The sequence below is a fragment of the Patagioenas fasciata genome, chromosome Z (assembly GCF_037038585.1).
Source record: "Patagioenas fasciata isolate bPatFas1 chromosome Z, bPatFas1.hap1, whole genome shotgun sequence".
Lineage (NCBI taxonomy): Eukaryota > Metazoa > Chordata > Aves > Columbiformes > Columbidae > Patagioenas > Patagioenas fasciata.
This window is the reverse complement of record NC_092560.1, coordinates 47,351,516-47,374,631: the sequence shown is the minus strand read 5'-3', so window position 1 is coordinate 47,374,631 and position 23,116 is coordinate 47,351,516. Positions and strand designations below refer to the sequence as shown.

Sequence of the window (23,116 nt, the reverse complement as noted above, 5' to 3'; positions counted from 1 at the left end):
ATATGCACAGGGATAACACTGAAAAATGTTCACAGTCTATTGCTATATAGGCGTAATAAACTTTTAATATCATCAACTGAGAGGATTTTACTGCTTAATTCCTTCAGGTGTGTCAAATTCATTTTCACCAGGGGCCACATCAGCCTGGCGGTTGCCACTCTCCCAGATTCTCCCAGATTGCATTAGACGTAGTAGTTTCGAGGCTTCCAACATTACTGGTTTTATGACTCCTAATTTCATGAAATATAAGCAGTGATAATGAAGAAATGAACTGTTAGTAATATCTTCCTTCTGATGCTAATGCGGTGAAGATTTCACAGCTCATCAAGATATTTGGTCATGTAGTCGTTCATCCTGCCTCTATGGCAAGTGGTGACCATGCTTCCCTTGCATGGAACAATAGTGACATCCAGTGTTAAAACCTTTCTTGCACTGACAAGCACCCTGTATTTCCTACGATTCTCACCTACCATTCAGCATTGCTGTTTAAAATTTGTTCAGCTCTTGCAGGCTATCAGGAAAAAAGTGTACCACCTCGAAAACAGCCTAATGCCTCCCTGGATATTTGTATTTAAAAAGTCTTGCCTAGATTACTAAAAACAAGCTAAAGCTTATGTTTGGTACTTAGAACCATTTGCCTTTTGAAATTACATGTTGGTAGATTGAATTTCTTTCACAGTTCAGAAATTGTAGCAGATAGTATTTTGAGAGAAATGTCTTTCAAGTTCAGATGAAAGAGTGAAAGCAATTTGGCATTCTCCAGCTGCCTACAAATATTGCAAATCCTTGAGGAACCCTGAAGACCTACTTGATAGAAAGAGGTGGATGACTAGACACAAATACGTAAGTTTAAGTAACAAAGATAACTGAAAATAATGCTGATAATTAGGGTGTGGATAAAGGTGACATCTGGCCACAGCAGGTGAGTCCCTGTCCTCCCCTACCAGCCCCATTGGGAACCCTTTTGGCCTCCATGGCACCCTGACAGCATCATTGACTTGTAACTTGCCCACTTACGGTGTTTGAAAATTTTATTACATAAGGCAACTTCAGAACTATTATTATTTCTTGGATGGATTATGTCTGCTAACTCTTGTGTGACAGTGGCCCAGCTGTACAAAATGTTTCCTTCTGAGATAACAGTGGCATAAATCCACTAAGAAAAACTTGGAGGTGAAATAACATACTGAACATATTTATGGTAAACATAGTTGTTGTGCTTTAATCCTGGCCAGCAAATAATCACCACACAGCCACTCAGTCATTTCTCACAGCCCCCTTGGTGGGATGGGGGAAGAATTGCAAAGGTATAAGTGAGAAGCAAACTCATGGATTGTAGATAACATCAGTTTAATTGTTAAAAAATAAATAGCAATAACAATAAAACCAACAACAATAGGAAAAAACAAACAAAAAAACCCAACCAAAACAAACAAAACCCCAAAACACCACCACCCCCCCCCCAAAAAAAAAAAAAAAAAAAAAAAGAGGAAAATAAAACCCAAGAAAGATAAGTGATGCAAATGAAAACAGTTGCTCAGCACCAACTGTTGCACAGCCCATGCTTGAGGAGCAGCCACCCCACCAAAGTCATCCCTGATTTTATTACTGAGCATGGTGCCATGTGGTATGGAATATGCCTGTGGTCAGTTGAGGTCAGCTGTCCTGGCTGTGTCCCCTCCCAATTTCTTGGGCACCCCCAGCTTGCTTGTGGTATGAGGAGCAGAAAAGGCCTTGACTGTTTCCAGCAAAAAACCCCAACACCAAGCCTCATACAAGCTACTATAAAGAAACATGACCCTATCCCAGCCAAAACCAGCATGATAGTGAAATAAATATGATTTTACACACGGCTACCTATTGATAGGTAAAAAAAAATAGTTGCTGACACTCCATACATTACAGAGGGTCATTCAGCTGTGGAGCAGCTAGTGTTCCTGCAGGCTGAAGCTATGCCCTCCATCTCATTCCCCAGCCCTCTGAGGACAGCTCAGCCACGGGGTACACCTAAGAAAGTGCTACAGCTATTTCTGGCCAGATGGATCCCGCCCTCTGATGTTGCATCCAGGAGACCTTTTCAAAGCATTTATCAGATGACCAAAACCACGGTTCTACATATTAACAATAGAATTGGCTAAATCCTGATCCTGATAGAGTGGTATCACTCTATATTAAAATACCAGTATAATAGATGGGCTCTCTGCCTTCTCTAGGCAGAAAAATGAGCAGCAGCAAGTAGAAATTAGAATCTACTTATTACTTTAAAAATTCGGTAAGGAAGGTCAAAATCTTTAGGAGAAAATCCCTGGTTTTAAGGCTTAAAAAAAATGAAGATTATGATCATGTGCTACTGTCATAATCAACAGCCACTCAACCAATTGAATTGCTGGTGGTTTTCAATCTGACATCTTCAAGAGCAAAAAATTATTAGCATATACAATTTCTAGCAGTTAATTTCCAAAGAGATTTCTCTGAAGAAGAATCTGAGGGAGCCAGAAAATTGAAGGACATTAAAACCAAGAATCGGCCTTTTCACAGATGGAGAGAATAAATTTGTCTATAGAAAAGAAATACTAACTACAAAACTGTATTTAATTTTCTACTGGGGAAAAGAAGCAATTGATAATTCTTATGATTTTTTGTGACTATTCATCATTTGTCTTCACATCAGAAATATTTGTGCTATCTGTAATTTTACTGTCAGTGAATTTACGTTTTACTCCCGTTGTGGATTGATCGCAGCCAGCAATCATTCTTAACTACTCTAATAAAAATGTTGGGCAGTAATTTTAAAACCAGAGTTTCTTTTACTAGCTGAATTAACTTCAAAAAGTTCAAGTCCAATGCATCTACTATTGGCAGAATTTATATCACATTAATTGAACAACCATAATCTCTGATGGGATAACCTGTCCCTTTTTTGAACATTGGCATACCCTTCATGTTCTTTCAATCTTCTACAAGTTCCCCTTGCTCTGTCTGGTTTTTAGGCAAAGGGCTTCATAGGTGGAAAAGCTTCTAGGAAAACCGAAAAATGTCCCTCTCCCAGCTACTCCTATTCAAAGTCCTGAGAAGGCTGCTGAGTAAGAAAGCCATCCTTGGTGATTAATAAGCTCAGAAATAGTTCATCCTGTGCAGCTGAGATGAACATACTGTATTTGATTTAAATTTTCACATATACTATCCATACACTGGTTAACTAGCACACATATTCAAGCATGCACCTGGGAATTCTTACATTGCCTATTCAAATACAGTGTCTAGTTAATCATGTACTTTTCATGTGTTTTACCTGACATATTTATACTGTTCAGCATTTTTAAAAGAATGCAAACAAATCATCATGCACGCTTTCTTTTATGCACCCATAATGAAATTTTGTATTTTGTAAGCTTGATCTATACTTAAATTTGGCACCACAGCCACATCAGCTGCAAGAAAGGAGGTGAGGTCAGAAGGTGGGGAATACTCTTTCCTTACTTACAACCAGAAAATATTTAACTAGGACAGCAGAAATTATGTGCTGGCATAGCTCTACTACAAATTGAGTATAAGCACTCAACAGCTTTTACAGATAAGTTCAAATTTGCAATATCTAAGAACAAGCTATGAACACTGCCTCAGTTTCCTAAACATCAATCACAATTGAGATAACACAAAATCATAGAACCATTTTGTTTGGAAAAGATTCTTAAGAACAGCAAGTCTAATGGTAAACCTAATACTACAAAGTCCACTGCTAAACCATGACCCTAAGTGCCATACCTCCGTATCTTTTAAATAACTCCAGGGATGGTGACTCAACCACTTCCCTGGGCAGCCTGTTCCAAGCTCTGACAATCCCTTCCATCAATAAATTTTTCCTAATTTTTTAAACCTCCCTTGGCACATCTTGAGGTTGTTTCATCCTATTGCTTCTTACTTAGGAGAAGAGACCAACACTCACATCACTACAACCTCCTTTCAGGTAGTTGTAGAGAGTGATGAGGTCTTCCCTCAGCCTTCTTTTCTCCAGGATAAACAATCCCAGTTTCCTCATCCACTCCTCTTAAGACTCAAGGTCCAGACCTTTCACCAGCTTTGTTGCCCTTCTCTGAACTGAACACAGTATTTGAGGTGCAGCCTCACCAGTGCCAAGTGCAGGGGTACAATCACTGTCCTAGTCCTGCTGGCCACACCATTTCTGATACAAGCCAGGATGCTGTTGGCCTTTTTGGCCACCTGGGCACACTGCTGGCTCATAATCAGCACCCCTAGGTCCTTTTCCACCAGGCAGCTTTCTACCTATTCTTCTCCAAGCCAGTAGTGCTGCAAGGGGTTGTTGTGACCTAAGTGCGGGATCCAGCCTTGTTGATGCTCATACAATTGGTCTCGGCGCCTTGATCCAGCCTGTCCAGATCCCTCTGTAAACCCTTCCTACCCTCCAGCAGATCAACACTCCCACCCAATTTGATGTCATCTGCAAACTTATTAAGGGTGCACTCAATCCACTCATTGAGATAATTGATAAAGGTAACAAACAGAACTGGCCCTAATACTGAGTCCTGGGGAACACCACTTGTGACTGGCTGCCAACTCGATTTGGCTCCATTGACCACAACTCTTTGGGCCCAGCCATCCAGCCAGTTCTTTACTCAGTGAAGAGTACACCCATGATGCCATGAGCTTCCAGTTTCTCCAGGAGAATGCTGTGGGAAATGGTGTTAAAGGCTTTGCTAATGTGCAACATCCACAGCCTTTCCTTCATCCACTAAATGGGTCACCTTGTCACAGCAGGAGATCAGGTTAGTCAAGCAGGACCTGCCTTTCATAAACCCATGCTAACTGGGCCTGATCGCTTGGTTGTCCTGTACATGCTGCGGGATGGCACACAAGATGATCTCCTCCACGATCTTTCTTAGCACTGAAGTCAGACTGACAGGCCTGTAGTTCCCTGGATCCTCCTTCCAGGTCTTGTAGATGGGGATCACATTTGCTAACCTCCAGTCAGCTGGGACCTCCTCAGTTAGCCAGGACTGCTGATAAATGATGTAAAGTGGTTTAGGGCGCACCTCTGCCCTCAGAACCCTTGGGTGGATCCCACCTGGCCCCATAGACTTGTGTGTGTCTAAGTGGTGTAGCAGGTTGCTAAAGATTTTCCCTTGGATTATGGAGTCTTCATCCTGCTCCCCATCCGTGTTCAGGGGTCTGGGTACTCTGATAATAATTAATCTTAAGACTAAAGACTGAGGCAAAAAAGACATTTAGTACCTCATGCTTTTCCTCATCCTTTGTCACTATGTTTCCCCTCACATGCATTAAAGGATGAAGATTCTCCTTAGTGCTCCTTCTGTTGCTCATGTATTAATAGAAACATTTTTATTGTCTTCTACAGCAGTAAGCAGATTAAGTTCTAGCTGGGCTTTGGCTGGTCTAATTTTCCCTCTGTATAACCTCATGACATAACCTCCTGAGTTGCATGCCCCTTCTCCCAAAGGCCACAAACTCTCCTTTTGTTCTTGAGTTCCAGCCACAGCTTTCTGTTCACCCAGGCAGGTCCTCTTCCAAGCTAGCTCAACTTTTGGCACAGGGGGACAGCATGCTCCTGTCCTTTTAAGATTTCTTTCTTGAAGAGTGACCAGCCTTCCTGGACTCCTTTGCCCCTCAGGACTGCCTGCCAAGGGACTCTGCCAAACAGCCTCCTAAACAGCCCAAAGTCTGCCCTCTGGAAGTCCAAGGCAGCAGTTCTGCTGATCCCTCCCTTACATCTCTGATAATTGAAAACGCTATCATTTCAAGATTGCTACGCCCAAGACAGCTTCCAACCATCACATCAGGCCCAAGTCCTTCTCTATTTGCAAAGATATAAAGCCTGACCTAAGATTACTTTTCTCTAAACATTATTGTATCTGTTTCTCATGCCTGCTCAATGGACAGTTAAAACTCATTTATTGTATAGAGCAAACAAATCACATGTGGTACACTGAATCAGCAGAAGCTGTTCTGCAGATATTTATGGTTCTAACATCTGCAAATAAAACTGCCAGTGGAACAGCTCTGCTGTCATCTTTAATGCCAAAATCTTGGTACCAGCGAAGTGACAGAGCACTACAGGAATGAGTGGCATACGAAAACCAACCATTTATGGTCTTAGTTTTCCTTCTTTCATTCTGCAATCTTTATAGCAACAAAAACCCCCTCAGGAACGGAGGCCCAAAGACCAAATTAGGAAAGATAAAATGTGTCCTTGTCTACGTTCCGTACGAGTCAGTTTATTTCAAAGGGAGGTAGCAGAGATGGATCATGTAAAGGTCCCATTAGAGGAATGGGAAGAATTCCTTGCATGAGATGTATGTGTGTGCATGGTGTATTTATATCTCAAAATAACGGGGCAATGTACATCAGACTATTGGACACAAAACTGATGTAAATAAGTCAGACATCCTTTCAGCAGGAAATGCTAGTATGTGTTCATATAAGCAAAGATAATGTCACAATGACTATTTGGAAGCTGCACAGCCAGATTTAAAGAGGAGATTTATTTCCAACATTTGACATTGCAACCATTTATTCTGAATATAGTTTGGTTTGACTTGGACTTTCATCTTCTTTTCATGTTGTCTTTGTTTCTTATTACTGAAATATATTTACGAAATCTGAGTGAGAAAAAGGCCTTGCCAAAATCTGCTGTAGTTTGTACTGATGGATCTCAGTGAGTAATAAATTCAGATAAAATATTCTATTACTCTACTTTTGGTGATTGGTACATTTAGCATTTTTCTCACAGCAAACATTTTTACTGAGCTATTGAATACTAATATTACAGGTAACAAACAAACAAACAAAATAGCATAATGGGTTATTTTAATCCTAACATAACTTATTCCTGGGCAAAAGGCCAAAAGATCTGGTTCAATGCACATAATACTGTGCATTTCCTCTGTTGCTCTTTGCTATTTGTTGTAGTACTGCACCACATACACTCTAGCTTTAACTTGCCTTTTCCACGTTTTGCTGGAGACAAAACTCCACATGTATTTAAGCCTATATGTCATTTTTCCTTAATAAGTTCGAATTGAATGCTGAAACATTGAAATGGCTTTTGCTAGGCATTGAGAAGAGTGTTAATCAAAGCATTACAGCCAATATTCGCAAAGATTTATACACATCAGGCATCTGCAGCGAGGTACAACACACTGCAGTTAGAAGTGAGCCTCTTCATGAACCCGGCATATGGGGACAGAGGCCCCATATGTGCCCTGGCTCAGCCCGGACAATGATTTAAAAACAGAAGAACGCAGCTATTTTCTGGAGCACATTAGCGGGAAGGAGGTGTTCGTGGTGAAAACTTGTGGTAATTCTTTCGGTGGTCTCAAAGTTTGTGTTACTCTGCCACTGCAAAAACCCAGCCACCACCCTGCACAGCAGGGTAGAGTCACAAATCAGTGGACAGGAGCCCTCCCACCTTTCCCTATAAACTGTGACCAAAAAAAGTTTATTTCATGTATTAAAAGATATGCATACATGGTATATATATTATACATAAAGAATATATACACATATACTGGTTCCACTTTATACACCTGGATTTTTACGCGCCGTGTATGAAAATAAAGCACGTACACTGCACATCTGGACATACAGAGGCACACACGTACGCCCACACGCGCAGTGTGTGTCCGTACGGGGGGCTGCGCCTGCCGGGGCGCTGTTACCGGCGCTCCGCAACTGCCCGCTCGGCCGTTGCCGGAGAGGCCGCAGCCGTTGCCCCGGCCGCCGCAAGGTCCCGCAAGGCCGCTCCTGGTGCCTCCGGCTCCCAGAGCGGCCGCCAGTAGCAATCCCGCCCGGCGGCGGCCTGTCGGCGGAGCACCGCCCTCGCACCTCCCCCGGGGGAGGTCAGGCCGGCGGTAGCGGAAGCTTCTCCCTCTCGGCTCCGCGTCCCGGAACCAGCCCCGCCGCCGCGTCCCGTCCTGGCTCGGCCCCGCCACCTGCCGCCCGCGCCGGCAGCATGACAGCGCGCGCCGCCGCCTCCCGCAGGTGACACCCCGCGGGCCCCTCCGCCTCGCCATCTCCTATATGGGCCACCTGCTCTCGAAGGAGTCGAGCAGCCTGAGCCGGGACCGCCGCTGCCGCCGGGGGAGGACGGTACCGCCGCGCAGCCGGAGCTGCTTCCTGCGCGGGCCCTGCATGCTCTGCTTCATCGTGCACAGCGCCAGCCCTCCTGTCCCAGAGCAGCCCCTACCCGCCAGGGACCCCCTGCTGCCACCGTCGCCCTACACGGCTCTCGCCACAGCGGAGCAGCGCGCCGCCCGCCGCCTCCTGCGCCTGCCGCCTGCCACCTGGGAGCCGCGGGGCCGCTGCCAGCGCTTCCTCCTCTCGGGCCTGCTGCCCTCGCCGGTGCGAGGCCTCCTGGGGCCGGCCAGGCCGCCCGGCGAGGTCGCCTCCGAGATGGTGTGCAAGCGCAAGGGGGCCGGCCTGCCTGCCAGCCCGCCCTGCAAGCAGCCCCGCTGCGCGGCCGCCGCGGCGGAGTCCGAGGCCGCCGCTTGCCAGTGTCCGGGGGATGCGCAGCCCTGCTCTCTGCCCGCCGCCGACGGCTGCGCGGCGGGCGGTGGGGGCGCGCCGGCCCGGGGCGCAGACGGGGACAGCGGCGGCGGGGGGCAGCCGGACTCGCAGCCGCCGCCCCCCGCGCCGGAGGAGGAGGGAGAGAAGGAGGAGAGGGGCTGCGAGGAGCCGCTGGAGCACCCCGAAGACTGTTGCCGAGAGCCGCTGCCGCCGCCGGCCCCGGACATTAACCAGTTGCCACCCTCCATCCTGCTCAAGGTGGGTCCGTACTCCCTCCCCGCGGGGAGGCGGGGCGCGGTGGCACGGAGCTGGGCCTGCCCCCGGGGAGGGCGCGGGGGCGCTGCGGCTTCGGCCGTGGCGGCTAGTTCTGCTCTGTCCCGCCCCGGGGAGGTCTGACCACCTCCAGCCCGGCAGGTGGCCGCATCTCCTCCCGCACCCCCGCCTGCGGGGCCGCGGGGTGGCTGCCGAGGAGCGCGGTGCCCCGGCCACCGCGGATGTACGAGCACACCGGGAAAATACATAGGGGCGTGTGTGTGTTTTTTCTTTTTGTTTGAGTATTGTCTTTCCTCTTCGTTTTGGTTTGTCGTGGTAAACGGCATTGTGAGTCATTAACTGAAGACAAACTCTAGAAGCTACCTGTAATTTTGATTAGTACCGGTGAACTTCCTAATGTGTCCTTCACAGGTAGCTTCTTCCATCGCTGATGGAATATTCAGCAGGGAGGACAATCACTGTATTTAGTGCTTCTGTGTAGGGCAGAACTATGTAGACAAGTTTTCAATATTGATTGGGGAAAAAATGTATTACTGTGTATTTTGAGTAAATTTCAGCTTTATCAGTTCCACAGTCAGCCTGAATATTTGTAGCCTTCTTGAATTACATGCTTTCATAAGCTCTTTCTCTGTATCTTCAAAGAACAGTCCTGTTTTCTTTTTTTTGTTCCCTTGATTATCTTTTGGTTCCTGTAGAAATGTTCTCATTGAGAATGACTTTCCATTTTTAAGCTACTCTGTTCGTCTAGCTCTGATTTTCTTTAGCTAAACCGTAGCTAAGAAGATGAATCTGGCTTGAATTGAAGCATGTGATGTTTTCCATAGTCTGATGGAAGTGTGTCTTTGAATTCGGGGGAATAGGGTTTCAGTATATACAGCAGTTTACTCTGGGCACAGATGGCTAAACTTAAAGCAAGGCATGGTAATGAAGGAGCTTGAGACAGATGACTCTTCCTGTTCTTCATGCAGTGCTAGTTGTACACCCCAATGTAGAAAGTACTTCCGTCACTCTTTTGTTATCAGACAATAACAATCTACTTACCTGTGTCTTGCACATAAAATGAATTCTGTTGTTTTTTTTTTTGTTGTTGTGTGTGGTGTTTTTTTTGGGGGGTACACATGAATATGTTAGTAAGGGTACATCATATTTCATAGATGCACTATTCAAATTCCTTTTTGACAAATATTTAAAACTCGTGAACTATCATATCTGAATTAATCTCTTCTGTGATTGCGGAATTGAAGCTTTGTTTTTTTATTTCTTCTAAAAATAATCCATTTGCTGCTATTATTGGATGACAATTTTTTTTTAATATTCTGTTGTCTTTGGATATGCAATCAGACTGACTTGATTAGTATGACTTCAGTGCTTTTTCTAAGCAGTGGTATGAGCACTCTTCTGTGGTTACTTCAGTACTCATTCAGTTTCACTTTTCTGAAAATACCAATCTCTAACTCTGCTATAAACTGTTTCTTTTATTAGTTATGTCATGCCCATCTCACCTCCGGACTAGTTTAAATGTTTTTTTCATATGGTTTTCTATTTTACCTTGACACAGTAGCTTATCTGTATTTTAAAGGGCTTTTTTTTGTGTTCCTTGATTCCCCCAATTATTTTATCTCTTTGGTCTCCCTATAGTCCAGCTGCTTCTGCAATGTTTTTGAGAAAGCCTGCCCTTAATTCCAGCAACTGGAATCAACCTACTCACCTGTTTGGTGTGGGGTTGTTGTGTTTGTGTTTTTTGTTTTTTTTTTTTTTTGTTTTTGTTTTTTTTTTTAAGTATGTGTTGTTCCCCAGCTCTCACCACCCAAAAATTGCCCATCAGTCCTTAGCTAGGCTTATGGGTTAGGTGGGTTTGTTTGTGGGTTTTTTTTGTTTGGTTTTCTTTGGCTGTTTGCATGGCTTCCTATTCTGTTACGGGATTTTTAACTTAAGGTCTCTGACCAGGCTTCTTGCTAACTGGATTATACAGGTGTTCAAAGGCCTTTGTATGCTGGGTTTTGATACAGATAGACTATCCCAAATATATTCTTTTCTCCAAAGGAGCCAATTTATTATGAGAGAGTGAGAGACAAATATACCTGAGGTTTTACTAAACTTTTCGCAGTAAGTGGTGGAGACACAAACCTTAATACAATGACAAGAGATTCCATCCTCAGAAGTCTCTGAAATCAGATCTCGTGTGGGTTTTTTGTTTGTTTTGTTTTGTTTTTGTTTGTTTGTTTGTGTGTGTGTTTTTTTTTTTTTTTTTTTTTCCCCTCTTCCCTTGATTCCTGCCTTTGCAACCTCTCGAAGCAGTGGTGCTAGCACACAGGTGGCTCTCATCCTGTCTGTACCTGGGCTGGAGACAAACACAAAGAAGCATTGTAGGAACTCGTGAGTAATAGCTACCCAGGTAGAGGTGACTGCTATGGGCTGCTCAGGTGCTGTTCTGTTGATAAGTGTCCCTTAAATGAAGAATACCAGGCTGGATGGGAGGGCTTTTCAGACTGAATTTGACCTGCAGATCATGGCTTGGGTCCTACTGAATCAGGAAGTTCACAGTGCAATTAATTGCCAGTCAATCCTGTTCCCTTGGCTGGGGAAGAGGTCTCTTCATCAGTATGGGGGTATAAAAGACCTGTGATTCCACAGATCAAACAAGCTTACAGGTTGTTTTGCTTTTCATGTGGTCACTGAAACATGTATCAGAAAAAAGTGTTATACAGTGGGCAAAATTTCATCTTAAAGCTTTGTAGATGAGGGCAATTAGCTTTTATTAAAGGGTAATTTAAATACATTTTATGTAAAATTGGGGGGAACTAGGGAATTATAGTTCATTCAACTCGACTGTAACCTAGACAGATGTGTGAATGGAATAAAATAAGGGAGCTGTTTGTAAGCATGCGATGCAGAAGGTTACAAAATCTTGTGCTATGTATCACTAAGTTTTTCAAAACTTTGTACCATAAATCACAAACGTGTACCTATTGCCATTTCACTGCTATTTGTTCTGGAAAGCAGAAATCTTCCTGTTGTAGCTGTTATGTCTTAGCAGTGCTGCTGTTTAAAAAAAGTTAACTGGTGTAAAATAGTCTGCAGACTGAGTGAACTTAGTAATGCTGATTCAAACACTTCACATCTTCTTTTGAGTTGTGTTAACAGAAACTGTGCGTGTACAACATGGAAAACAAGCTCTCTGCTGTGCTTGGTGCTTTTAAAGTCTCCGTTAGAGTTCCAAATTAGGTTGTGGGTACTGGTGTCCTTAAAAAACCCACAGACAGATTGGATAGGTGTCACAGAAGAGCTAGAGGTCGTGGAAACATGGCCTGTGTTGGTAGTTGCAAGATTCTTTTCAAATTGAATGACATTTCTATTCAGAAAGAAAACTGAGATACAGTCTTTTGTTTTGAGAAAATTGAGATAAAGTTTGTCTATATTCTTGACCTTTGTCAAATAAAAAGTTAAAAAAATAATAATCTTAATTTGATGTGAGGGAAATTTAGGTGAGATACTTGGAAAATGATACAGTGTGTGAACATTAAGACTTGGCAAAGGTGATTTCCTGTCTCTGAGGTTGTGTGAGTAGCTGGGAGTTTTATTTGTTCTTTTTTAGACAGTAATGGGGATGTGCTTATCAGGGATGTTTTAGCTACGCTTGAACTTGCTTTAAAACAGAGAAGGGTCTAGAATAGATGGCTTTATAAAGCACGAACACATGCTGCTCTGTCTGCAGCAGAGACTGCCAGTTTTAGCTTAGTGCAGTATCAAGGGAAGTGTTTTGGTGTGTGGATATAATGTGTGTATATATTTTATTTAACTTAATTTTTCATAAATATATTATTTGAGGCTTTACTGGTTCCTTTTCTTGCATCTTTACTCAATATTTTTGAAAATATTTTTCTCATTCTTTCTTTGCTGTAATAACTTCCATGTTTGCATTTGATAACCTTGATCCTAAATACAGTGCTGGTAGCAGTGTGCTATTAGCACTGCATTGAAGATTATCAGAGTGATCTGAAGTGGGTTTGATAGGCCAGATTTAGACCTTTAGTTTTGCTTTCTGACTTTTGAATGCTGACATTCCTTTTAAATAAACTTACAACTGAAATACGCGTGTTATAATTGCACTCTTTTTTTTTTTTTTTTTTTTTTCCGTTTTAACCAGGGGACAGGGGCAATCAAAATGTATCATTTGGATGAGACTTCATCCACAAGTTCATGGAGTCATTGCTGTAATACCATATTTCTTCTTATGCTGCTGTTCCCATCCATTTATCCTGTCTAGAGTTTTTTTGAGCCTTACTTTTAGCTAAAACACTGAGAAAAATAGAAACGGTTTCGAAACTTTGTGGTTGATGCAGGGAAGTGAATGTTCTACTCTTTCAATCTTTATTATTCTGCTCAACTCCTTTTTCTGTAGCAATGGATAACATAACTAATGTGTGTGTGTGTGTGTGTTTATATATATATATACACACACTTTTTTTTCTTGTTTATGTGAAGCTTGCTGTCACCCTGTGATTGCAGTAGGGAAATGAACTAGCTTTAATTTCACTGTGCTGTTGTTGAGCTTCTGGAAGTGCAGCTGAGCACCACAGTTGTGAAGAAAAGGTGTGCTAGCAGACTAGTAACAAAAGCAAAGATAGTATATGTACGTTATTCCAGTAATAAAGTTCTAAAAGATGTCCTGTTACTTCTTGTGATTTGTTACAGAATTATAAAAATAAATAGGCGTTTTGCTTTCCACAGGTGTGTGTGAGAAGGTGGCTTTTGCGTAAGCATGTAGATTTTCACGCTACAGGATGAGTTGAGTGATGGAGGGGACAAATGTCTTGGAATGAAATTTCTACTTTTCCTGAAGGCAGATGGATGCCTTGACACTCCCCCCACCCATGGCTGATTTCTGGTGATGTTGTTTAGATGTTGCTTGGCTTGGTCTGCATCCCTGAAGCAATGTATTATTGCATGGAGAAAACAGATCACAAGTTGTGCAGTGTTGAATGGGAAGTAAATTAAATGTAACTCTTTCATTTGTTTCTTTTGTTCAGGCTACCTGACCTGTGTTTGATCTTTCACAAATTTGGTATGTTTTAGTGTTTCTGTTTTTGAACTACTGTGGTGATTCAGAAGCAACACAGGTGTATTGTAGAGAGGACAGTTGGGTGTGTGGGAGTAAAACTTCATCAGCCCCTTCAAGTAAAGATAATCTGCTTATTCGTCAGAACCCTTTCTTTCCATTAGTAGGAAAGGTGTGGTATCAGAGTCTCCTGTCGCTTCTTCTAGACAGAAACTAAAGTTGTGTTTTGCATTACAGCTAAGGCAGTCTGTTAGCAAGTGGCTGTTCAGGGCAGTGTCTGTCGCCCTTTTGTAAGCTCTGGCTGTATATTCCTGCAGCTGGTTTTGAGCTCTGTGGAGTGATCATGTGATAACAGAGTGAGTTGATTCTGGTAGCTAATCTGACACCACTCTAACTTGCAAAACTTCTCAGGATCTGCTGCCTGAAGAGACTTTCTTAGGTACAGTCACTATATCCAGTGCAATAAATAAGGTAACCAGGAATGGGGATGGGTAAAATGTTCCTATGAATGGCAGCTTGCCATAAGAATCCTGGCTGTGATGTGAAATCACACCATCACTTTTCGTGGCTGACACATTTTTGTTAATCACGAGAGCTTTTTTAACTTGATTCCCTTTGTGGGTGTACTGAGGCTCCTTTCAGAGATACGTGCCTTGAGTGCTTCCATCTTTTTCCTGTACTCAGGTGCTCATTAATCATTCATGTTTCCCATATTCAGTTGAGGTAATGTGTTGATAAAGTGATGAAACCTCTTAAAAACTAAGCAAATATTTCTCTGTCCTTCTGTCTTCCATTCTTCTGTTGATAGGTAATTCTTTAATTTTCTGAAATAGAACAAAACATCCTTTCATAAACGTAAAATCACTTGAAGCTTAGCTTCTGTATGCTTGAAATTAACAAATACTGTGTTTTATAGTTCAGAGTAAGGTGCATGTACTAAGCATATTTCTTTTATTGGATAGTGCTTTAGAATTGTTTTTGGTACTGAAACTTCAATTAGTTGCTGAAAAAATGTGCGCCCAGTTGATAAACAAATTAGCAGTTTTCCAAGAGTGAATGTGTCAAGTTCATTAGACACCAGGAAATGTGTAAGTTTACATTACATGTAAGGAACATTAAAATGTTTTTTATATGTACTGTTGTTAGTGCTTTGGTGTGAAAACAAATCTAGCTGATGTAATGAAAACGATTTCATAAATATCTGTTGTTCTTGGATAAAAAATAAGCTCTATAAAGAGAAGAAAAGACTTCATTCAGAGAAATCTTTACTCTTCTAGTTAGACTGAAAGATCTTTCAAATGTAAATAATAGACATAAATAAGGGATATATGGTTCACCTTTTATCATCTGCCCTGGGGCCTATGGTCTATTGTTAGGGAACAGACTGCCTCAGCTTATAGAGTTATTTGGTATCCTGCTTCTTATAGAACTTGCTTAGAAGCTGCTTATATAGACTTCATGTTCATAAGGCTCTTTTTCTTAAAGTTAGTATCTTTAAAGAATGATATCACCAATCAACTGAATTTTCTTGCCTCTGTTCTTCAGGCAAATGTTTCTTAAGTCTGTGCAATCAATAATTACAACTTCTTGATTGTAGTTTTTAAAAACCTTTTATTATTTATTTAGGAGAGTTCTCATAAGTTAAAATTATTTCTTGTGTTATGCTTATGTTTACTTCATATTTGATTTGTGTGATGTGAGTTTTTGATTTTGGAAAACTTGTTGCTGAGGATGTTGTGTCAACAAATACACACACAGTTTTCTAGTGTTGTATGTTTTTTGTAGTAACATGGGTGTGACTGACTTCATGATTTTGTTTGATTAGAAGAACAGTTAGGTATCTGCTTTTCTTGTCTGAACTTTGAGGAGCTTGTCTTAAGACAAAAGTTATCAAGTGTTTACAGATAAATTAAGTTTACGACACGGATTTACGATATTTAAATCTTATGTTTAATCTTATAAGAAAAGATACTTATAGGGGTGTGTTCGTGGTTGGGATTTTTGTTTGTTTGTTTGTTCGTTTGTTTTTCTTCCCTGTTTCTGCTGAAATGCTAAGATTTAGCACACAAGTTTAAAGTAGTCCTTTTTGGATGCACAGCTTGAAATATCTAGCGTATATTTAACGGAGAAACAGTGGGAAGTTTTAAGGGTGTGATGTCTGAAGCCTGTTGCATGGGACTTGATGGTAAAGGAGTCAATTACACAGAAAAAACCCTTTTATTTCTAGCTTCTCTCATTGGACCCTTGAATAATATTAACCAGCAACTGCTTCTTCCCTTTCCCATCCATTGTCTTACAAAGTCCTTGTTCCAGGAGGTTGAAGAAAACCCCCAAACTTGGTCAGGCACCGTTTTTTGACAGTCTGAATTTTGCTGTGCGAGGACTTAATTTGGCTGTATTGAAATCAATCAAACCGTCACCTGATCCAGAATTGTGGATTGCCCTAAGTGTGTACAAACACACTGAAGATAGTACTGTGGAATTAGTTGTGTTTTGTTGCTTAGAGGTAAAACAACATGTTTGCATGGATTGTCTCCTGTAAGGGATTTGTGTGGTTGTATCTATCAAGGACATAAAATTGGACTGTTTGAATTGAATTCAGCAGATTGAATGTGGTCTGACTGAAAGCTAGCTATATCTGTTAGTTGACTTTTGCTGACCTGGGCATTGCGTTTTTAGTTTTTCTTTTCACTATAGACTTTAATGGGTTTGTGAGCCCTTACTCTGAAGCAAGAGCTTGACACTGAAGAGCTGACTGTGTCTGGCAGGCATGATAAGGCCATCAGTATTGAACATTATGAGTGTTGGTCCTTAAATAGGATGTAGCCTGGAGGCCCAGAAGGTCTTTTGCATTCATTGAAGGTGAAGAAAATCCCACTAATCTTAACTATCACTTGAAAGGTTGAAGCAGGAGGCACTGACATCTGTTTTAGGAAATTGAGCTGAAAGAGAGGGAGATGAGAGAGCAAGGAGCACAAGTAGGGGTTTTTGTTTCCTTGTTTTGTAGAACTCCGCTTCCTCTACCTCGGCCTCTTGCCAACAGGGGCAAAGTGTGAAATGGGTCTAGAAAATACTATTAAACTTGTATTCTTTTTTCTTTTGAGAGTGCAGAAGCATATTTCTGTGTCTCTGGTGCCTGGAATGAGGATTAGACAGGGATTTGAGGAGGAAAAAGTGAGTATTGGACATGGAGGTGTACATGCTTGAGTACAATTTTCAAGAATTAAATGTGCTAACTCGTGGACCCAACGCCTGCAGAAAGTCATCTGTCATAAGCAGGAGTTAAATGGACAGACTTGGGGTAGGAGTGGTTTTAGCTTTCAGCTGTATTTATACAGCCTTGGAAATTAGAAAAAAAAAATTAAAATTCAGGACAAGTAACTTTCCATAGTATCAGTATATATCTGGAGAATGAAACTGAATTTAAGGGTGGCTAGAAGATGATGAGAGTGATAACTCTTGCAAGCATTTACAGAAGGTGGTGAATTTGCTTAGGTTTTTATTTTTTTTTTTTCCCTCCCTTATTATATTTTATTAAATATTTCTTTTAGAAGAGTCAGCCAACTCTCCTTTGCTAGTGGGTATTATAGGCATATACATATTTAAAAGTGCTAAGCTAAGCCGTCTCCTAGACAAGAGGGCAGTAATGTTTGTTATTGTTGGCAGTTGATTGTCTAGTGTGTTCTAAAGGCCACCAGTGGTGGAAATTGTGTAAGTTACCAGGTATTACATTCCAATGCTTCATTATCCTTAGTTTGAGACTAACTGTCCTACCCACTAGGAAGAAGACGAAAGTGGTGTTCTCTCTAGTTTGTTTACCTCTTTTCCCTCCCTTTTCCATGATTAAACAGCCCTGGTACTTTCTTTGAATGTTTCATATGTTCTAGACCTGAGTGTTTTCATGTGGACACTCTCCGATATTTTCAGATTTTCTTGAGCACATTGGCTGTAGTGCTTCTACTTAGTACTTTATGTCCTCATCAGTTGAGTGGGAGAACTGTTCCACCTTTTGCAGTTTATTCTTGTGTAGATATCCTAACGCCACAATTGCCTTTTTTTGTTATAGGATGACATGTAGATTAAAGTTAACTTGTGGTTACAGGGTACCTTCATGTGTAACTGTTGACATACCACATTTTTATGTTTCTTAACAACAGTGCTTCTGAGGAAGGGCTGAATATAGCAAATGTAACAGTGATTTAAGGGCCTGCCATAAAGTTACAGGTGTGTGGTGTTTTGTTTTTTTTTTTTTTTTTTTTTTCCCAGGCCGCTATTGTGCTCAAAACCTTGGGGTGTAAAAAGCTAATTCTCTGCTTAGTTTCCTTGTATGACACTGATCCACTCTGCTGATCTGGTCCACCATCTCATGCCCTCTTCCCACAAGACTGATGTTTCAGTACCTTTATGACTCTTCTTTTTAATTCAGTTAAGAAAGAAAAGGAAAGGTTTTCTATCTGAATCAGAATGGGAATGAAAACACTTTTTAAATGGCTTGCAAATAACATTGAGCTAATATTTGTATTACAAATTCTTATGTATGCCATCTCAGAAGCACATTTGAAATTTGCTCTAAGAAATGAGTGTTTAAGTAGGATGCTTTCTAGTTTTGGTCGTGCTGATGTGTCTTACTAATATCGTGAGATGTTGTGGGGTGCAGGATTTTTGGTATTGTCCTTGACTAATAAAGTTGGGGACAAGTTCTACAACTGTGTGTTGCAATGCATGCTTTTGTCTTTTACAAGACGAGTTAATAATAAAATATTTCTGTCTGTAGAATAGGATTGCTTCTGACAAATAATATCTTTTTTTTCTTTCTTTACAGATATTTTCCAATTTATCTCTGAATGAGCGTTGTCTCTCAGCGTCATTAGTCTGTAAATATTGGCGTGACCTCTGTTTAGATTTTCAGTTTTGGAAGCAACTGGATCTCAGTAGTCGTCAACAGGTATGAAGATGTCATTGTGGAGAAATTGTGTATTGATGACTCAGAATTTGTTCTCAGAAATTATACTCTTGACAAAGGTACACAAAGGAAACCCATAAAATGGTGATACCTGTGCTTTCAGGGATTTTTCTATTAGAGGCTGGACCCTTAGATTGACTCCTTTGAATGTAGCTTCTTGTGACTGAGGTCATTTGTTAAACAGTATAAGGACAAGTGCTGTTTGAAACGGATTGTGGGTTAGCTGCCTCAGGTCTGCATCAGGTAGTGGTGGTTCCATTCACAAGAACTATCAGATCTTATTAATTGAAAAATGTGCATGAGCTTTTCTGAGGATGCTGTAGTTTGAAGAATGGTCACCTAACTGGTAACAATTTGTCTTTAATTTTTCTTTAACTGATGTGGCTCTTACTGGTTGTGTTTTTTAGGCCTTTGGCTGATCCTAGAATTAAATATGCCTGAGATTCATGGACTTCATTTAGTGAGATCCTTACAGAGCCCAGCTGTAGGTTATTCAGGGTAACACTACTCCTTGTAAAACTTTTTTTGAGGATGTCCGTGTTGTTTGGCACCCTGTTTAGGTTTCTTATTACTTACTTACTTGCGGAGGTTTATAAAACAATTTCTTGGGAGTTTTGTGAAAGTATAGGGTGAAGGGGAATAACCATTGGTGGGTCCCATTTGAAGTAGCAGCAACATGAACTCATCTACGTTGGATATAAAATATGTACATGTGATGTTATATTCAGATCACCAATTCATAAGAAAGCATTCAAGTTCTCTTCCTTCTAGAGTTACTAGTTTAATGTATTTCAGAACCACTACGGAAAAATTATGTCGAATTTTTCTCAAGTGGCACCAAAGCATGCTCAGACCAAAGGTCCATCTTTTTGGTCTGTAGGTACAAGGTGTCATATCAGCCTTCTTCATTGTCTTGAGGTGTAGGCTTATTTCTAGTACAAAGGTTTCTTAAGGCAGTGCCACAACTGATAAACTTTAGTGATACTCAACCTATCTTGCCAATTTTTTGTTAAGTTCCTAAGCTGATACTAAGCACACATGTTATCCTTCTCTATGTATAGGGAGAGTTTGATGGTTTTGATATATGTGGTTATTGTTGAGGTGTGGGGTTTTTGTGTTGTTTGTGATTTGAGAGGTGGTGTTTGTTTAGGCATTGTTAGCGGGTTTTTTTTTGCATTTTTTTTTTTAAATTTTTGAATTTTATTTTTTTTTAATTTTATTTTTATTTTGTCATGTTTTCTAGCTAGCAGCTGCCTGATGAAATAGCAAGAAAAAAGATTAGACTTGCTACTAATGGAAAACAGATTGAATGCAGCAAAGAAAGTGTTTGTTTCAGAATTGTGAAAGAGAGGACCAAGAGATTCATGTTGCTCTCTTGCCCTCTGAAGGCTTAAAGCTAAATCTCATCTATGCTAAGTGGTGCATAAGTACTTCTGAATGCTCTTGTTAGAAAGACTTTCATCATGTCACTTCAGGTTTCTTGAAACCGAGCTTTTAAAGTGAGGGAGTTCTATGAATTGTGTTTTCTTACCTGCTTTGGCTTTGTTTAACTTATAAGGTTGAGCATGAAGAATATCTTACATTTCTTATGCTCTTTGTAGGACTGGCTTCTCTTAAAATTATTGGCATGTTAGCTACTCTGTTTCCCTAAAAATAAGACAGCGTCATATATTAATTTTTGCTCCAAAACTTTTTACTTTTTTACATGTATAGCTGCCTGGACACTACTTAAATTGACTTTTGAATGAACTGTAACTAGGGCTTATTTTTGAAGCTGGACTTATATTTTCAGCATCTTCAAAAATCATGCTAGGGCTTATTTTTGGGGTAGGTCATATTTTCAGGGAATGGGGTAACTGCGGTGTGTACAGGTACGAAGTAAATAGGACCTATTTTTCTTCAAAGAAGCTCTGCAAAAATAGTATGTGTACCTTATTCAGTGGTCTTTCATAAACTAACACTTAAAATATGCATGTATTCTGTTTTAAAACTGAGCAAATAACAGGAGGAAACTTCTGGGGTTTAATTAGCTTTTTTTTTCCTGTTACGGTATTCTTTCCTTCTCATCGTTTCATTCACCTTAAGTGACTGTTTTCCATTATTAAGAAGCCCACTGTTACCTGCATCACTGTAGTGTTTCTTTGCTGGCACCTGTTTTTGGATGATTTCCAAAGCCTTAGTATAAACCTGTTGCATTTCAAAGACTTAAAAACCTTCTACTTCTCTGCCAGTGCTACCTTACGTATGTAAGTAGCGTGCTGCTATAGAAGGGCAAACAAATACTTTTCTTCTAAAGGATGGCAAATTCTTTGTCTAAAATATGAAGAGGACCACTAACTGTTATTAAGTGTTGGAGAAGAATTCTTCAAAGATAACTTCAAAACTCATTATACCAGTATGTTCTTATCTTGGAAAACAAGTATTTTCATTCTCCCAATAGCATATGGAAATGCATCTTACAAATAGTAGTTTTTGTGCTAAATTAAAGATATTTATGAAAATAATTCCATTTGAATATTTGGATTTTTTTTTTACAGGTCACTGATGAGCTGTTGGAAAAGATAGCATCAAGAAGCCAAAATATTACTGAAATAAATATTTCTGATTGTCGCAATGTGTCTGATAAAGGAGTACGCATATTAGCAATTAAATGTCCTGGACTCCTAAGGTATACTGCCTACAGATGTAAACAGCTTTCTGACACTTCTATTATTGCAGTTGCCTCTCAGTGTCCTCTTCTTCAGAAAGTGCATGTAGGCAATCAAGACAGACTCACTGATGAAGGCCTAAAGCAGGTAACAATCCATTCCACAAATTTCTTTTGTAAATGTAGTATCTTTCAACCTCTTAGCAAGTACTAAAAGGGACATGGAAGAAGTTAACCTCTTCTAGGATTTAATTAAAATCAAATGACTTCTTCTACTTTAAAAGCTGTTTTATGGAGGTATTTTCTTGATGCAGTAAATTCTAGTCTCTAATGACTATACATAAATCTTATTTTTTATATTTTTAAAAAATATCCCTTTAATAATGAAATCTCTGATTTGACATCCTTCACCTCTGTCTGACTGAGTTTTCCTAAACATAGTTGCTATTTGGAACCAGGGTTTAAGTAACTCTTTTTTGCATCATGATAGCTGAAGGTGACCAACATCTTAATTTGTTTGGCATGCAGGAAGGTTTCATCAACTCTCTCTCTTCTGTTAAATGAGCATTTAGAGTAAGCTGTGAAGTATTTAGGTTAAATCAAATATGCTCTCAGTGGTCCATCATACAGGCATTGTTAGCTACTTACATGTATGCCCATAAAATAATTTAGTTCTTATGTGCTGCTTTTAGCTCTGTTTTGTTGACTGTACTTAGCAACCTCATTTTGTCATGTGTGTAATTATAATCTATCTTTTCTGTATATAGTACTTACAAAACCTGTAAAGAATGATGATTTTTAAGGGGGAGCAGAGAAGCAGAAAGAAAACTCCCAACTCTCCAGTTCAGTCAAACCCTGTGTGTGGTGTGTTGTTGTTGTTGTTTTCCCTTTATTCTTAAATACTTGCTTTGATTTAATTAATTGCAGCTGGGCTCGAAATGCAGAGAATTGAAAGACATTCATTTTGGGCAATGTTACAAGATCTCAGATGAAGGAATGATCATTATAGCTAAAGGCTGTCTGAAGTTGCAAAGAATTTATATGCAAGAAAACAAACTAGTAAGTACCTGTCACGATTTTTTATTTCTCCACAGTGTTTCCATTGTCAAAGTTTTCCCTTGCTTTGTGTCTGCTTAAAACTTTCTTCTGAATAGCTGCTTTTTGACAGTGAATTGCTTAAAAATGTTCTCTAGCTGTGAAAATTGAGATTCTATAGAGATCGTTCAGAACATGACTCAAAGTACAAGTTAAGCTAAGGCTATTACATGTATACATTAACTTTTGATTTTGACATGACGTACCAGGATTAATTGTTTGGGAGAGGCCTGATTTGTGTACAAAAATACTTAGTCCATGCAGAATGTATCTTTCGTTTATACCAGTATGTTTTTCTACAGTAAAACATGCAAGCTTACCTGAACTAAGAGCTGTATGGAGGTTGGGTTCTTGACTACAAATAATACACTCAGATAATCTTTTATTGAAATCTGTCACTTTCTCATCAGGATGCAGTAGTTTGCCTGTGGAAGTTGTTGAGGATTAATAAAACTATCTTATGTCGTCATTATAAACACTCTATGAAATGATGGTTTCTAATGTTGAAAGCTAGTGTCTACTAAATGATGTAGTAGAG

General features: G+C 40.4%; 1 protein-coding gene across 5 annotated transcripts in view; it reads left to right on the top strand.

Annotated features, from left to right (window-relative positions):
• Positions 1-7,906: 7,906 nt before the first annotated feature.
• Positions 7,907-23,116, top strand: part of FBXL17 (F-box and leucine rich repeat protein 17) — a 380,831-nt gene continuing 365,621 nt past the window's right edge. For 2 of the 5 annotated variants that reach the window (XM_071801719.1, XM_071801720.1), the window contains exons 1-4: positions 7,907-8,799; positions 18,696-18,818; positions 21,374-21,631; positions 22,411-22,542. In XM_071801719.1, the coding sequence (XP_071657820.1) occupies positions 8,056-8,799; positions 18,696-18,818; positions 21,374-21,631; positions 22,411-22,542 (1,257 nt within the window). In that variant the 5' untranslated portion in view covers positions 7,907-8,055. The remainder of the gene's footprint in view (positions 8,800-18,695; positions 18,819-21,373; positions 21,632-22,410; positions 22,543-23,116) is intronic. The other 3 variants (XM_071801718.1, XM_065861735.2, XM_065861734.2) reach the window with 3 other exon arrangements.